The 17281-nt window shown below is 37.0% G+C and overlaps 1 protein-coding gene across 1 annotated transcript in view; it reads right to left on the bottom strand.

Moving 5' to 3' along the window:
- Positions 1–2943: 2943 nt before the first annotated feature.
- Positions 2944–17281, bottom strand: part of pdxkb (pyridoxal (pyridoxine, vitamin B6) kinase b) — a 35870-nt gene continuing 21532 nt past the window's right edge. The window contains exons 3-11 of the mRNA XM_041789736.1: positions 12516–12620; positions 12062–12145; positions 9558–9592; positions 8484–8569; positions 6889–6934; positions 6415–6526; positions 6169–6305; positions 4635–4701; positions 2944–4108 (exon numbers count right to left, since the gene is read on the bottom strand). Coding sequence (XP_041645670.1) covers positions 3993–4108; positions 4635–4701; positions 6169–6305; positions 6415–6526; positions 6889–6934; positions 8484–8569; positions 9558–9592; positions 12062–12145; positions 12516–12620 — 788 coding nt within the window. The 3' untranslated portion in view covers positions 2944–3992. The remainder of the gene's footprint in view (positions 4109–4634; positions 4702–6168; positions 6306–6414; positions 6527–6888; positions 6935–8483; positions 8570–9557; positions 9593–12061; positions 12146–12515; positions 12621–17281) is intronic.

The raw sequence follows: 17281 nt of genomic DNA, 5'->3' as shown, positions 1-17281 counted from the left end.
TCACCATAAAGGATGTTAATATACACACATTAACACACACTCTCTCACACACAGACACAAACAGATAGACACACTTTGACTCAAAAGAACAGCGGACAGGTGTGTTAGCAGGAAGCTGAGAATTGGAAAGTGCACACGTTGATCATAGAGTTTAAAGCTGAGATGTGGAGCGCACACACACAGCAGTGTGTTATTGATATGACAGTCAGAGCTACCGTGAAACAGAACGGCTGAATGAGAACAAAGATAAAAACTTAAACAGTGTCAGTTTAAAAATGACAGTGTTTCCCCCAGAGGTTCACAGGCTAAAAAAAGTGGAAAATAACATTGCTGAATGATTTTTTAGATAGAAGATTAACTTACATAATTTTGATTTAATGTTTAAATAGTTTATCAAACTAAATACTAAATGTTTTCTGTGTCCAATTTAAGAAATAACACTGTTGTTTTTTCCTCCCTTAAAACATGGCAAAAAAATACAGGTGTTAAATCATTAGTGGGGGAAAAAAGCAATTTGAGGGAAACAAAAGGGTAGAATTTGTCATTTTAAATATCGTTGGTTCATTTAATTAAAAATGCGTCAGTAAGGATAGCATCTGGAATCACACTGTAAAACTGCAATAGTGGTGTAAAAGTAGCTACACAATTAAGACACGTCATGTTTCCTTCCACCCCTCCTCTCCCTCGGTGAGCAGTAATAATGTGGTGTTGAAGTGTGACGTTCCTAAGGCAGTATCACAGTACAGTCCATAGAGAAACAACAGCAGTACAGAATTACACTGGCCTGCCCAGAACCTTACATCCAGCTCAGGTGCTGCACTGAAACCGTCTGGATTTAGATTTTGTTTTTTGTTTTTTTTTTTTTTTGGTAAAGCCTCCAGTGATTTGGTTTATGCTTTTCAAATCTCAGTGTTGTCTTTGAGTTATTTTCCAGCTCAGCTGTTTACTCTTGTCATACACATAACCATTTGAATCAGGAAGCAAGGAGGGAGGGGAAAGATTGTGATGTAAATCAAAAATATGATTAAATCTCTCATTTCCAGCAGCGCCCTGGTAGCTGTGCGGGCAAAGGCACATGCCAGGTTATCATAACATTGTAGGTTTGAAAATGGCTTATAAAACAGGCACATGCCCTCTGTCGAAAAAAAAAAAATAGTCAACCTTTCATTGACTCACAATATCAACTCTGAGTCAAACCTCAGAGAAGAGGGCAAAAATACTGAATTTAATCTCATCTTAGCCAGACATATCCAATAAAAAAAAAACTTATCTTAACCCTTGTGTTTTGTTTGGACTACACCTTTGTGACCCTTATAGATCACATTTTCCCATTCTGCTTTTGCTGTTTCTAACACAAGATAGAACAGAATGTCCTTGATATCTTAAATTTTTAGTAGTTTAGAGTTCAGATAAGAGCAGCGTTTGATGTTGGATTACTGAGATCAAACCATATCATTTAAAAAATACCACATGTCCATGTTTGCCAGACCTCGTCTGGTTTGCCTCTTTAAAATATACAAGTATAATTTTTCCCCCACTTATTAGTTAGAGTTTTAAGCCAACTTTATTTCTTCAATAATAAAACTTTTACTTATCTTTATGCAGTCTTTAATCAAAATGCCTCATTCATATAAAATTTAGCAATATTTGTAAATTATTTTGGCTATAGTTATGATCAGAGCACCCCTGGGTTATTTGGGGACAGTAAATGCTATACATTTTTATATAACTCCCATCATTCATCTGCAGAAGGTGTGGCAGGGAACCATCCATGTTAATTTCAGCAATGAAAAGAAAAATATACACATTTATTATTCTACCCCAGGACAACATAACAAGATTAAACCATACCCACTAGTCAAGTCCAGAAAAACATCTTATTTCAAGATAAAACAGAAAAAATAATAGTCGAATTGCTAACAGTGAGTACAAATATCTGCCAATTGTGTAAGAAATTTTATCTGTCCATTTTCTTGATTTGCTGGTACTATCTAAAGTTGGATAGTAACTCCAGCTTCTGACTCATTTGAAGAAACGTAGTACATTTGTTTGTCCATTGGCAAACATTTTCACTTTTACCAGAAGCTAGAATTGAAGTTTTTGTACTGTACATTGTAAGTTATGTTAGAAAGTCACTAAGTAATGATACTTTTATATCAACAAAGTTAAACAGTTTGATAATTCGTATTTGTTTAAATTCAATCTTGCAAAATACCACATTTGTTGTTTGGAGCTTCTCAAATGCTTGAAATTGCTGCTTAATTGCGCTTTGATTTTGTGATCTTTGGGTTTTTTATTATTAGGGGAATATACCTCTCTTTGGCTCAAGGAGTAGCTTATAAGCATTATTCACCAAGCTCGGAATGATTACAGTGTCAAAGCGATTTAAAAACCTAAAATGAGAGGCAACTACGCCAGCACTAGAAATCATAGTTAAGTTAAAAACTCTTGGCTTCAGATAAAAATTCAAACTTGTTGTGGAGTGAGAGGTGAATCAAAGTGACCTTTTAGAGCTGCAACTGAACATAGCGAAATCTCATTCTGTCATGATCAGTGTCTCCTCTGACAACTTCTCGAGGCCTCAAGCAATTCAGTGGGACACCTCTGATATAAGGTTCTGGGCCAGAGCTGGGCCGGGAGCTGTCCGGCATTATGCAGGCTGATTCTGACACTCAGGTAGGATATTTTCTGACTGGTCTAGCACATCTACCTCGGATGGCTGTGTCAGCTCAAGATGCCAATTTTTCTAAATGTGGAGATGAATCAGGTTCAAGTACACAGTATGACTTTTATATGTTGACCTAATACTAACATGTGACACAGACTGGAGCTGCTGGAGCCAGAGGAGTGCCAGAAGCAGCCCAGATGTCTCTGTTTTGGGTGATATTGTAGTGCGTGTGGTCTATAGTACAGTAGCATCAACACAATGGTCCAATAGACAGATCAGATAGAAGATATCATACAGATGGTCCAATACAGTTATAGTACAACATCTATACATCAACTATACATTGTGCGTTTTTTTTTCCTTTGTTATATTTTGAAGAGGGTTAGACTTGGTCACCATTACATCACTGCTGTAAGACAGGGAGGGGGTTGAAATATTGGTGGGCAGAGCCATCGATAAACAGAGCGATAGCTGTTCAGTGTGAGCAATGTAAACACTGCAATTATATTAAGAGCTAACTGGTGTGTAGAGCCAGTGTGTGAGACAATGAGACTCCTGCATTTATGCTAATTCACTTCCGGGATGGCGCATGTGCAGAATGCCTCGTCCAGTCTGGTCGGACTAAGGTGTATACATTCACATGTAAATCAAAATGGAAAAAATGAGGTCCTAGCTTTTTGTCAGCTACGTGCAAATGAAATGTATCACTTCACTTTTTGACCCTCTTGACTCAGGTATCAAAACTAACCATTCAGTACCATGAGTAAACTTTAAATTAATTACTTTTTTATTCTTGCTTGAGTAGATTTATATACCAATAATTTTACCTCTGCTATGTCAGTTTTAATTAAAGTAACTTTATTTTTACGTCAATACAAACCCCTTTAACTATTTCTACCCCTGTGTGTTTGTCTTCTCTAATCCTGATTTTAATCTTTTTATTTTATAGTAAGTAGAGTTAAGGTGTGTTTGTGACACATAATTATTTAACTTTGCAGTTTTCAGATGTATTGCTTGTTAGAGAAGAAGCAACAGTCCAATCTGAACAAATGTTCTGTCTATCCATGGCTCTTTTTTGGGTTAAAGGTGTTAGGAGTTACAGGTAAAGGGTTCAGTTTACTGGGTCAGGACACTGAGGATTTAAAGGGGTAAAGGGTTAAGGGGACTTAAGGGGGGTTTACAATACTAAAGGAGTTTCAGGAGTCTGGATGATGAGGTGTTGAAGTTTGGAGATGACAGTCAAGGTTTACAGTGATGACAGATTTACCGAGATACAGGATTTAAGAGATTGATGGGTTAGTATGAGTCTTATGAGTTCGTAATGTTAGGATATGAGAGTGGCCTCCGTAACTATAGCAGGGTCTTCTATGTCCGCTTTACTTTGAACCATCCTCAGCTCCAGCTGGGGCGGACTGGGCCTCCGACCAGGACCTGCCAACTCTGATATAAAGAAAAGGAAAAAGGGCATATTATTTAAGTGAGATGTTGCACATTGTGTCAATGTTTAACTGACTTGGCGGTGATTCTGTCACAACAGAAATTTGATTTTTGTAAAATTTTCTTTTGAAACTTTTTTTTTTTTTTGAATAAAAAACTTTATTCTTTTTTCAGGGGTGTTTTTGGTCATTTGAAGGCCCCAGGCAAAGACCAAGAAAGCAATCACTGTTAGTGAACAAAATATTTTGAAGCATCATTACTCAGTTACAATATCAGAAAACTACTGGACAACACTCAAACTCTCCCAAACTAAATAATTTAACAGTTCTTAAGGCCACGACTTACAAAATTTAAGATATATGCTCTCTGTTGGTACAATAACTTCTTCTGCCACAAAACACACATTTTTATTAAATGCACACCATTTTACCATTTTTAAAATGACATTCATATTTATTTCAGTCTGCCTAATAACCAGCTAACAACCCCTGACAGGTGCTTTAAGCCTTGAGAATAAGCCCATTCTTACCATGAGCATACGAAATTGTCCGCTGGATGACATGGTGCATCACTGAAAAGGTCTTCTCACAGGCCATCTGAAAGAAAGAGAAAATATAAACAAAGCAATTATGATACATACTTGTGTACATGAGTGTAGCCTGTCTTTAGTTTAGATGACAGCAGAAGAGTTTATTTGTTGTTTCTCATTAGAAACTTGTGTTATTTGGGAGGTCTTTTTCACTAATAAAACTGTAAGCAATTTTAGTGTTTCAGCCTAGCGGTTCTCAGCTGGTTGGGCATCAGGACCCACTGCCCCCTTCTTATGAGAAATCGTGACCCAAATTCTGAAAAAAAAATGTTCAACCAGCCAGATGTATTTAATGAAAAATGTCTGAGTTTTGACCTTAGATGGGAGGAAATAATTCATAAAAGAGAAAGTACAAAAACATTTCATGCAAAAAAACCTGGGTGAACATACAGTGCTTAACAAATTTATTAGACCACCCTAACCCTAACCAAAGTAAGGTTTATGCCACAGCTGCCCTAAATTGACAGCATTGGTAATTACCAAAATCATTTTTAATGTCTCTGCAATGGTTTATACACCAATATGTAGAAGCTCTTTAACCCAAATTATATTTTTAATGCTAAAATATAATTATTATTGTATCCATGAATTTTCAAATTTACTGATTTACTAAAAACTGAAGAAATAGTGAAGCACATTAATATTTTTTGATTAATATGTTATTTACATGCATTCCGGAACAGAAAAATTCGTTTTAGTGGTTGAATTTAATGCTTGATTAATTTCTGACTTCTCAGAGAAGCCCAGTGAGCTGGCTCAAATTTGGGTGAATTCAGTTTGAAATCCCTCATTCCTGTTCAAAATGGAAAAATGTGGAGAGCTGACTGAAAATGAAAGAGTCCGCATTAAAGCACTTCATGATGCTGGATGGTCTTTGAGACAAATATGACAGGTGGTCTAATAAATGTGTTAAGCACTGTACATGTGTACAATTCTTACTTCTTTTTCCTGAGGTACCTTGGAAATTTTGGTAGTTTCTCAAGGAATAATCTTATCTTGGGAAAGCCAGCTTTGTTATCCTGAGAAAAGAGCTAAATACATTGAAATCTTGAGAGAAAGACCAATACTTACATTTTATATAAAAATGTAGTTAGTGGAATAAAATATATGATTATATTCCTGCTGAAGGATTCTATATATCATAGACTTTTTCCTGGATTTTTTTTCATGACTCACTGGACACAGCTCTGCCACCCACTTTTGGGTTGCTTGGTATTTGATCTAACAGAAAGAATAAAGTATTTTTTCCTTGTCATTTCAGTATTAGAGGCAGTGGTAGTTTAATAAAGCTTCTCCTCACCTTTTCTCCCTCTTAAGGCCGTTGTTTTTTTCTTTTTTAGAAGAATCATAATTACTTAAAAATGTTGTATTTGAGCTATACTGGTTTTTATGTTCTTTTTGTCTACTAGCAGGTGAATTTCCCCTGAGACCCCCAGAATCCAGGGTGTAGTATGAACACAAATGACCTACCTACCTTTAGGTCATTAGGGTAGTGGTGAGTCCACGCTAGCAGCATAGCAGCAAATAAATCTCCAGTTCCCACAAAAACCGCGTCCACTTTGGGCACTTCTATTCGAACCCTCTCCGTCGTCCTGCTGCCATCAGGGCGAACTGAACAGCACAGCAAAGATACAACAAGGTACTTGGTGCTTCATTTTGGTTGTCTGTTGTTGCAAATATTTCTCACACATACAGTATCTATGCACACTTCATTACACACCATGGCGCTGGCTGCCCAGTGACACCAGGAAGCGATCTCCGAGTCTGGAGGGTAGATCAGAGGAGGTGATAACCACTGTGTCTGGGCCCATAGCATGGAGAAGGTCCATGACCTGCAGGCAATGAGTGAGTCAGATAAAGTGAGATTAAGATAGCCTATAAAGCAATGTGGGATGTCCAATTTAACTGCCCAGTTAATTATAAGTAACGTTCACAACAAAATGTTTTTAAACCAAAGCCAAAAATGTCTTGCTTTGTCTGCATCCCAGATCTGGAGAGCAGTGAAGAAATATTCACTATCTCAGAATAGTGATTATTCCTCCAACAAAACACTCAAAACTTTAAACAGAAGAATAACTGCTGCACAAGCTTTTCATGGATGTGTTGCTGCAGTCTCTTAAACCAACACAGACAGATTATTCTGTTAAAAAAGGTAAGATGTAAGAAAGGACAAGGGATTTATGTGATTTATTACCTCTATGGCATCTTTCTCTGTGCTGATATTTTTCCCTGTCAATAACCTAAAACACAAGAAAACAAATGACCATGACTAAAACATCCTAGCAACGAAACATTTAACAGTAAATTAGTAATGAGAAAAACTAAGCTTTTCACATAAAAGACTGCATTAATGTCCAAATAAAGGCTCATTATTGAGATGTTAGAACAAAAAAAAATTAAGTTAAAACTGATAAAAAATCATTATAGTATCTTTCTACACCACTAGGTGGAGCAGCGCCCCAGTGAAAATTGAAGAGCGGATGCACTGACACAGTTATCTCTTTCACTGATGATCAATGATGCTGTTTTTTCATAAACACAACCATTTAATCCATTCAAGTAAACAAGAAGTCAATAAAAACATCCTAATCTTTTTTTTTCCAGGAGGATCATTTTAAACAATTTAAAACATCTAGAAACAAAAGATGTTGGTATCTGAAGAACTCATCCCAGAGACATGGCATTCAACCTGATAAACTTGTGGATCCTTCATAACATATGCTGGAATTATGGCAAACCACGACAGTTATCCTAAAATTGTATTGCTTTTTTTTGTTCAGATCCAAATTTACAGAGGTACAGTGCTTAATAAATTTATTAGACCACCTGTCATATTTGTCTCAAAGACCATCCAGCATCATGAAGTGCTTTAATGCGGACTTCATTTTCAGTCAGCTCTCCATGTTTTACCCTTTTGAACAGGAATGAGGAATTTCAACCTGAATTCACCCAAATTTGAGCCAGCTCACTGGGCTTCTCTGAGAAGTCGGAAATTAATCAAGCATAACATTCAACCACTAAAACGAATTTTTCTGTTCAGGAATACAAGTAAATAACTATAATTTGAATATTAATCAAAAAATATTAATGTGCTTTACTATTTCTTCAGTTTTTTGTAAATCAGTAAATTTGAAAATTCATGGATAACAATAATAATTATATTTTAGCATCAAAAATATCATTTGGGTTAAAGAGCTTCTACATATTGGTGTATAAACCATTGCAGAAACATAAAAAAAGATTGTGGTAGTTACCAATGCTGTTAACTTAGGGCAGCTGTGGCATAAACCTTACTTTGGTTAGGGTTAGGGTGGTCTAATAAATTGTTAAGCACTGTACCTCACAGATGAATAATATTTATTTATACATCCAGTATGTTATTATTTGATTGTGCTTCCACGGGCATAAAAAATGAGTATCTTGACTTTTAGACAACAGTTCTAACAAGAATATGTATGATATAACTGCACACCGTAGTTAAAAAGTCAGCATTTTGAGCCATGTGAGTATATACTTAAAGGGGTTAACAAGAAAGATATTTGGGTGCTGACACAGATTTTTATTTTATTCTTTCAGAATATAGGCGTTAGATAACATCATGAGTGGCATTATATAAAGATGAAGCTCTGCTATGTTCACACAGTTACAAACAGACATGCCGGTAAGTCAAACTATCAGGGTGTTATTTCAGAACACTTCTGACTGCAGAAAAGCCATGTTAGGTTGTTTCTCTTTTATTCTATGGTGACACAAATGTGCAAATATAGAGTTAAAAACACTTGTACTCACTCAGCCTCAAACTGGTTAGGAGTAATAATGTCTGCAACAGGAACCACCTTGTTCTTATAGACCGGATAAAGATTCTGAGGAACGTACTGTGGAAGAAAATACAAGTTAGACCCACATGATTCATTGAAAACATACTAACATGGCTCAAAAACAAGTGATACACAAATATAAAGCTTAAATGGGGATGCTGAATAACTTGGAGGAAGACAACTTTACAAATCTTGCTGTTTTTACTTGTTATATCTTGTTTTTCAATGCAATGTTTCCCACATGTGGCAGTTTCTTGGAGGGCCACCCAGGTATATTTACCGCCACCCAAGTATATTAGTAAACTATTTCTTCTTCTTTATTTTCATCATAGTTTTAACATTTTTTTGCTTGCTGCCGATATCATCCTGTACTTCTGACCTCAAGGATAATGGTCTCAATGCACTAACTCTACAAAAATGAGTCTTCATAAATGCAGCTCACCAGCCATGATTACGAGAACTATTTAGTAAAATATTTCAAGAGTGAGCGATGGTATTTGAGCATCTACTGATAAATACTGACTAAAGAGAGGAAAAACAACAAATAAACCTACAAAATTAGGCAGGTTTCATGACTGCCACTGCTACCACCCAAGTACAGCGTCATTATTTTGGAAACACTACAATGTATTCATGTGTTTGACAATTTTTTAGTTTGTATGTCTGCAACTTGTTAGTCTGAAACTTAGTTACATATGCTGTTACTCTTGAAAAAGAGATTTTTAATCTCAGTGAGTTTTTTCCCCTGGTAAAATAAAAGTTAGATACAAATAAATACATGTTTGAGCTTATTTAATTTTAACCTTAAAAGAGATTTATTTTTCTCATGGTTTCAGACTATGAGCACTTGAAGACAGAATATGATCTTACTCTCTGTATTATACATATCTGCACCCACAGTGAGTCAGACAAGGACAAACTTTAACCCTGCCATACAGAGTAAAGGTATATGTAGTAGATTCAGTGTCTATATAATGACAACAGCATAAACTACCTTTCATACAGAACATTTACAGCAAAAAGCACAAAATGTCCCTAATCTTACCATAGATCCATGATCACCCAGGACAGGGTCACATACTGAAATGACAATAACACATTCAGAGTCAGACTTCAGACAAAAACCCGAAAACTGCTGAGAATCATAGCATTACTTAGGCATGAATCTGGAGATGTTGAGAGTCTTACTCAAAATTAAAAACGACAAAATAAATGACATACTTTTAAGCGTCTTTGTTCTTTAAAAATGTCAAAAGTGTAAAGTGTTGTAAAAGTGGCTCTAAATTACTTTAAACATCACATAAAGCAGTACCATCACACTGATGGTTTCATTATTATTAGTGGTGGAGATCAAAATATAAAACTTGTCCTGAGGGCACAATTACACTTAAATGTCACAGTGGATGTTTTCTGTGTGCTCTAACTACTCTGATAGAGGACACTGCATTATAGTGCAAAGTTCAAATCTCTGCAGCACAGAACTCAGTGAACACAAACAGTGCCAAATTATATAACTGGAGATAAGATGCCAACATAAAAATTATACTTTATGCCTGGATTTCTACAACATTGTGCCTACAAAATTATATTCTTCTCAAATAAAGTGTTTGTTTAAAACTAGTCAGAGATGTGAATTAACAAAACAATGGCTTAAATCAGTAGTTAGTTCATCAACATGGAAAACAACCAACATACAACACAGTTAAGTTTACAGTGAGAGCTTCTTATATATGGTCTGTTGTTTAATCTACAGCAATGTTACTAATATTACTGTGTCATACAGGAACACGGCATCTACTGACTGATTCTGGTTTATGACTGAAAGTACATCTTCAATTCATCTATTAACACAGTTTCTGCAGGCTGAGTTACAGCCAGGATGGTAGTAAAGCTGATTTGCGCAACAAATAATAATTAAAAGCTTTCTGAAGGGAGAGAAAGAAAGAGACCACTGTTCTGAGTTATCCTGAGGAAACGCAGCACCTTCTGTACATAAGTTGAGTTAGTGTGGCATTAATCATTCCTTTAAGATTTTTTATATTGACACTGTCTCCCCTATCATTTTTCACCACTGACCTGGTTTTACCCTTGGTAAAAAAAAAAAAAAAAAAAAAAAGCTGAGGTATTCACCGAAAATTATACATATCAAACAACACCATAGCACTAAACTCAACAACTAAAACAACATGTAGGCCAAGAAAATCAACGCAAGGGAAATCATCTATTCAGAGAAACATGCTCACCCTGTTCTGTGTCAGTCAAACAGATTTAAATTGATTAAGGGATTAGCTTGTTTCATTTAAAAGCTTCTGCAGATTGTTCCATTTAGGAGGAGCTGAGTGCTTTAGAGCTCATATCCCAATCTCAGCGCTGCTATGAAGATTAAAGAGGAGCAAACAGAGTCATTTGTTGTAATTTTCAACACTGGTCAGTTTGCTCTCTGGTAAGTTAAATGTTTTTTGTTTCAAGCCTGGTTATTTAAGGTCAATTAAAGTTTGCTGCACCAACAGAAGTCACACTGCAGGATGAGGGGTCAGTGATCAGAAGCAGCAGTTTGATTCTGTCACTGAGAGGTCATATATCATCCAAGATTACCAAGTAGAGCTGCATACAGTATAGCAGTGATCCAAACTGGTGAAAGCTGTTTTTAGTGGGCTGTGAATGTGCCTGGGATAAAAATGTGGCAAAAAACAAAGAGTCTATGATGTACAGATGCACTAAATAGACACACAGTGCATCCATATAAAACAATTCTACTCCATTTAGAGTAAATTTTGGTTGTTTTGCTGAAATGTTCAGTTGTTTATATTGTAATCTTGTGATTTAAAAAGGTGGGGTTTCCATAATAACTAGAATAAAAACAAAATGTACATTTTACCAAGTAAAAAGATGCAGTTTTTAAATATGCTTGTTTTGACCTGTCTCTTTGTTTAATCATGTTTTGCTCCATCAAAAGTCCAAACTGCAGCATATTTCTTTTGTTATCATCTTTTGGCCTTTTGCCCTTATTTAGACAAGACAGCTGAAGAGAGAAAGGAAATATTTGGAGAGAGAGCAGGGGAAGGCATGCACCAAACAGCACGAGGGTCAGAAATCGATCTGTGACTACTGGTTTGAGTATTAAGGCTTCTCTATATGGGTATCTGTGCAACCAAGTGAGCTACACTGGAGCCATTTAATAAATACATTTGAGTTGTTGACAATTTTTAGAAATTTGGTTGAGGATTTCTGCTTAAGGAGGTGCGAATATGTTCTGAGAGGAGACCAGTTAAGAAACCACTTCTGTACAGCATTCACAGCAGTAAATGAATCAATTCAGCATGTAGTCTTCATTACAGTGTGCTCAAATATTTGCATTTACTAAATAGTTCATGCTAAGTAAGGTTTCAAGGCATCAACCATAAAGTTATCTTTTTTATTTTAAACTATACTTTTTGTAAAATAATAAATCATGTTCCTATTATGGTCCCCCTTCCAGCGTCCTCCTGCCATTGCCTTTATTAAAAATCAGATCTCTGGAGTAAAACAAACAAAAGTAAGCATACTCACCATACACAAGGTTGGGGTTGGCTCTCTTTAACTCCTGAACAATGTCCACGACCATCTCCAGGAAGGATGTGTCTCTGGTATACCCTTAACACAACACACATACACTTCCATTTTTCATGCTTTCAAACCTTAATTAGTAATTTCACTCTCTAAGTTTAATAGTTTGTCTTTATTTGTTTTCTGTCTACAGCTTTTCTAATACAACCATCATTAAAGCAGCTGTAGTGTTTGAAAATTCCCCTGCCTCTCCAGGATTTAAACAATACAAATAATAAAAGCCTCTCAGAGACACAAAGACACGGGAGAAAAAGCCTTGTAATGCAGCACTAACTAATAGGGCAATGTTTTAAAAGTAAGGATTTGTAAAAAGAGAAAGGGGGATATCATTCTAACATAAAGCTTGATTTGCATTGAAATACAAGCAGCTACAGATGTTGTTTTATTGTGTATTTACCTGTTAAAACATAGTCATACTGGTGTACGTTGTTCAGTTTGATTCCTTCATAAAGAACATGGAGCTCATCTGCTGTCAGCACCTGGCCTTTCCAATGAGAATAACCTGTGGAAAGGAAACAAGAGGAGACAAAGAAGATGCTGACTAATACATTCAGCCATATATTTACATTCCTGATTTACACAAACACAAATAGACAACAACAATTGAGCCACTTTATATGTGCATATTAAAATCCCCTGAGTGCAGGCACATATTGAAGCAATTCAACTACCAAACACTGGTTTTGTCAGAAGATAGGATACTTGTATTTTAATCTGAGCACATTCAATAATAAGTCAATATTATAGTTCATCTAAAGGAAAAAAAAAACATTAAGAGGAACATTTCAAGTACATTAGCTAAGTTATACATTGAAAAATAGGTGTTGATAAAGTTTGTTGAAAGTTTAAGACAAAAAAGATTAATAAAATAACCCCAGTGATTAGGAAAATTCAACAATGTCACTGATCTATGATATTTAGAGTTGGCATGTTATGTGAGCCTTGTTAGAACTTTCACTGTGGATGTTTGAGTCCATTTGCTGAAACCTCTTCTGTACTATCAGAACTTTAGACCTCAAGTGGCACTATGGAGCTGTCGATCTGTGAGTGGGCCCCTGTTTCGTTCAACTTGTGCCTCTCACACACATTAACAGAGAGTGACATGATGCATTTTCCTATTAAAGGTTTCACATTAGTCATTGATGTAAGGGTAAAGATAAAATGCCAGTGATACCAACACACAGAAAAGTACCAACAAAGACAAACAAGAAACTGGCCCACTTAACTGACCCATGTAAACTTGTAGGTAGAACTTTTCTGTATACAGGTTTTTTGGATGTGTAACAATTTTTGGTTTCAGAGGTAAGGATGTAACAATGCCCTGTACTTAACATACATTTATGCAATATAATTTTAAAACAATGAAGTCAATTCAAGGATAGATTATATTTTATATCAATTCTCTGATGTTAAAAAATGTTAAACATCAGTTTTCTGCTCAGAAGATGATCTGAGCCTTGTAGAGATCAAAGATTGTAAATATAAAACCACACATTTTGGATGGAACCCCATGGAACCCCACTGGAAAGCTTCGAAGCATCGGCACAGTGCTGTGCCGATTTTTCAAAGCGTGTATTGAGTAATATAGGAAGTGTTTCCGCGAAGCGCGTACCGAGGCTTGTATCGTTTCACATGAGTAACGTCACAGGTGACATCTGAAACCTCGCTGTCCATTGTACCATGTGACTGGTTTGGCAAGTGGTTCAGATCTTTGCGCTGAGGTTTGACAGCAATATAAATTCCAGGGGGTTCCATCCAAAATGTGTGGTTATGAGAGGAGATTTTTGGGTAGTGTTGATTTTGTATATTTCGGATAGTTTGGTGAGTTAGACAGTTAAACCAATGCCATTTCCCAAAAGTGACACAGAACACGAATATTACCCCTACTGCCTTCAATATATATTATATGATGCCCATGTTTATTATGATAATACATGCATATAATATAGCATAGTCATTACTAACTCACTTGAAAATACATGATCCGCCATATACTGAGATAGACTTTACTGTTTATTGAGGGCAAACAACGCGTTTCGCCTGTAGCGGACCTGCTACCGACCGGCACCTGACTACCTGGGCTGTGCATGGGGATCTCCGTTCAAGATTTCACTTGAAGATACACTTTATTGATATAAACAAATTATAGTCATACATCTTTTTCATTATTCAAAGTAATTCCCAAACAGCTGATACTGACACATAATAGTGTATCACAGAACACGTGGTAAAGATCACAGCTGCCTGTTTTACACACTTTGGCCTGCAGGTGGTTTCGTGTGCGCATGAAGCCTTGAGAAATGAACCCTTTTCTAAACCGATTTTCTGGAAAGCTTCAAAGCTTCATGAAGCTTCATCTCACCAACACTACTAGGAACATCACTAGCTCCTAGTGTCCAGCCACTCCTGAACCACTGATATTATCAGTGTCTCATCTGGGCTAAAGAGAAAAAGGACCGGATCATTTCTCAGTGGTCCAAATCTGGAGGAGGAATGGAGCGGCAAAAAATACAAGGTGCTTGAAGTCCAGTGTTTTCAGTTTGCACAGTAAGTGATGGTTTGAGGTGCCATGTCATCTTCTGGCGTTGCTCCACTGTGTTTTATCAAGTCCAGAGACAACACAGCAGTCTGTCAGGAGATTTTAGAGCACTTCATGCTTTGATCTGCTGACAAGCTTTATGGAGATACCGATTTCTTTTTCCAGCAGGACTCGGCACATGCCCACAGTGAAGCCAAAATTACCAGAAACTGGTTTTCTGACCATGGTATTACTGTGCTTGATTGGGCAGCAAACTGGCCTGACATGAACTCCATAGAGAATCTCGGGGGTATTGTCAAAGAAAGATGAGAGACACAGACTCAACAATGAAGACAAGCTGAAGGCTGCTATCAGACAATCCTGGGCTTAATAACACCTTAACAGTGCCACAGACTGAATGCCTCCATGCCATGTAGCACTGATGCAGTAAAATACAGAAGGAGCCCCGACTAAGTACTGAGTACATGTGTAAACATCGTTTTCCAAATGTCCAATATTTCTGTATTAAAAAGCCTTTTTGATTGGTGTTTTGTAGAATTCTAGTATTGTGAGATACTGGATTTGTCATTTTCACGAGTTTTAGGCTGTAATCTTTAAGAATAAAAACTAAAGTTTTGAAATATTTCACCTTGTGTTTGATGAATATAAAACATATGGAAGTTTCATATAATAAATTAAATATTGGGGGGTGATCTTTTTGATGGTCTTCTAATTGTTAGAGATGGATCCGCGTCCAATGATCCACAAGGAAAAAGAAGTGTGTGTCAAGTGGCTTTAGAAAGCCACAGAACAGCTGGCTTTGGAGACTGAAGTCAAACATGTAGCTCAAAGAACTAGCTGATTTAAAGTTTTTGAATCAAGAAAACACTAAAACCATTTAAAAAAATATAAGGATACACAATTCGTCTTCCCTAAGTGTCAGTGCTGCAAAGTAATGCTTATCTTCAGACACAAGGAGGAAGTCCACATGACTGTATGCTCAACTGCTTATAACTGAGTTACCTCAGATGTGTTAGAGTCTGTCATTTTGGAATTAAGTTACAGACTCCGTCTTCTCTCTGCCAGCATGACCCAGACATCCCAGTCTTGATGTAACCGACCGCAGTAAACTTCAATGAATACAAAAAGGAAACATTTCACAATGTGACTCTGACCAAAAACAACAATCTGTGAGTTTCAGGAAGTACACTGACAGCAGGAGGTCTTAGAGCAGCGGGTAGCTAGAGTGTCTGGTCAGTCAGGAATAGAGGGGAGTCTGGGGGAGGATGAGGACACAGACCCATTTATCAACAGGCCCCTTCATTGTGTGTGAGGTGTGTTGAACTGATGTATGTGTGTTTTTGAATGTGTGGGTGTGAAATTGTGTAGAGAACGTTGTGTTCCCATATGGATGTGACATGAATGCAAATGTAAAGCATGCATTGCTGCACGTGTGTCTGCGTATGTCATGTTTGCTGCAGGCCGATGATGTCGCAGCTCCAGGTGAGTCACAGCCAGGTCACGTGGCGGGGGGGGTTCTGGTTGCTAAGCAACAAGCCAGGAGAAAGCCAAAGGGGCTAAGAAAAAGAGATGAGCAGTAAGGGTGCTGCGTGTGAGAGAGAGTGAAGGCAGGCCTACAGATTAGAGCTGCTTTTGTCGTCATCATTTGCTGCTGTCGCAATTCTCAGCGTCTGCTGCTGTTTGCTGCTATCTCTCTCTCTCCCTCCATTTTTCTCTCAATCATCTCCCGTCTGTCTCTCTCATTCAAAAACAACCTGTCTCTCTTCTTCTCTATTCACCTTCTTCGTCCCTCTCGCCAGCCATCCTTTCTTTCTCTCAGATGCAAACGTCTCTTTCAATAAGTCACACCAAATTACATCCTGCCTCCAAGAAAATGAAAATGTTATTTTCCAGCGACACAATCTCACTACACAAGCATCAGTTTTAGGTGTTATTGAGTAAGGTCACTGAAAAAACAACTAAAATATTTTCTTATCCTGATTATCGTCCTGAGCTAGATCACTGTCTGCCCTCTCACAGGACAATTATAGCACTGAGCATTAACACCTATCATTAGAGTAGTCAGTCTTATCCTTGTTAAATTGGTCCCTAATCATACTTAATGGACTCATATTCTGCTGGAATGTCACAGGAATCCTGTCTAGACCTCACTTTAAAAACACAGCCTTCTAATTGATTTCAATAGGACTCTGAGGGTGTCAATGATGCAGGGAGCTCCAACAAAGTGGTGAACTGAGCTCAGTTTTTGCCACAAGGCAATCTGACACCATCTGGCAAGGCAGTCAAAAAACAAACAACACATTAATGTTTCCAACCATTAAACGGGAAGTAACTGAAAAAAGTTTTAAAAGCTACATTTGTGTTATTTTTTTTAAATAAATATATTATCATGAGAAGGTTATTATCTGTGCATTTCAGTCTCTTTCAATCACTGATTGTATTAAGTCATGGCAACATTTACAAAATCAGCATGATCCAACCAGAGCAGCCCCTTTCATTGGCTAACAGAGCACTACTTTTAAAGACTGAACATCTGGTTTAATTTCAGAAAGTGTCCCCAAAGCTTGAAGATTTTGCCTGTTGTACAGTGATCACTGCTGGGATTTCATTGCTCATGTTTCTGG

Source organism: Cheilinus undulatus, linkage group 6 (assembly GCF_018320785.1).
Source record: "Cheilinus undulatus linkage group 6, ASM1832078v1, whole genome shotgun sequence".
NCBI lineage: Eukaryota > Metazoa > Chordata > Actinopteri > Labriformes > Labridae > Cheilinus > Cheilinus undulatus.
This window is presented reverse-complemented; position numbering and strand designations above follow the sequence as displayed.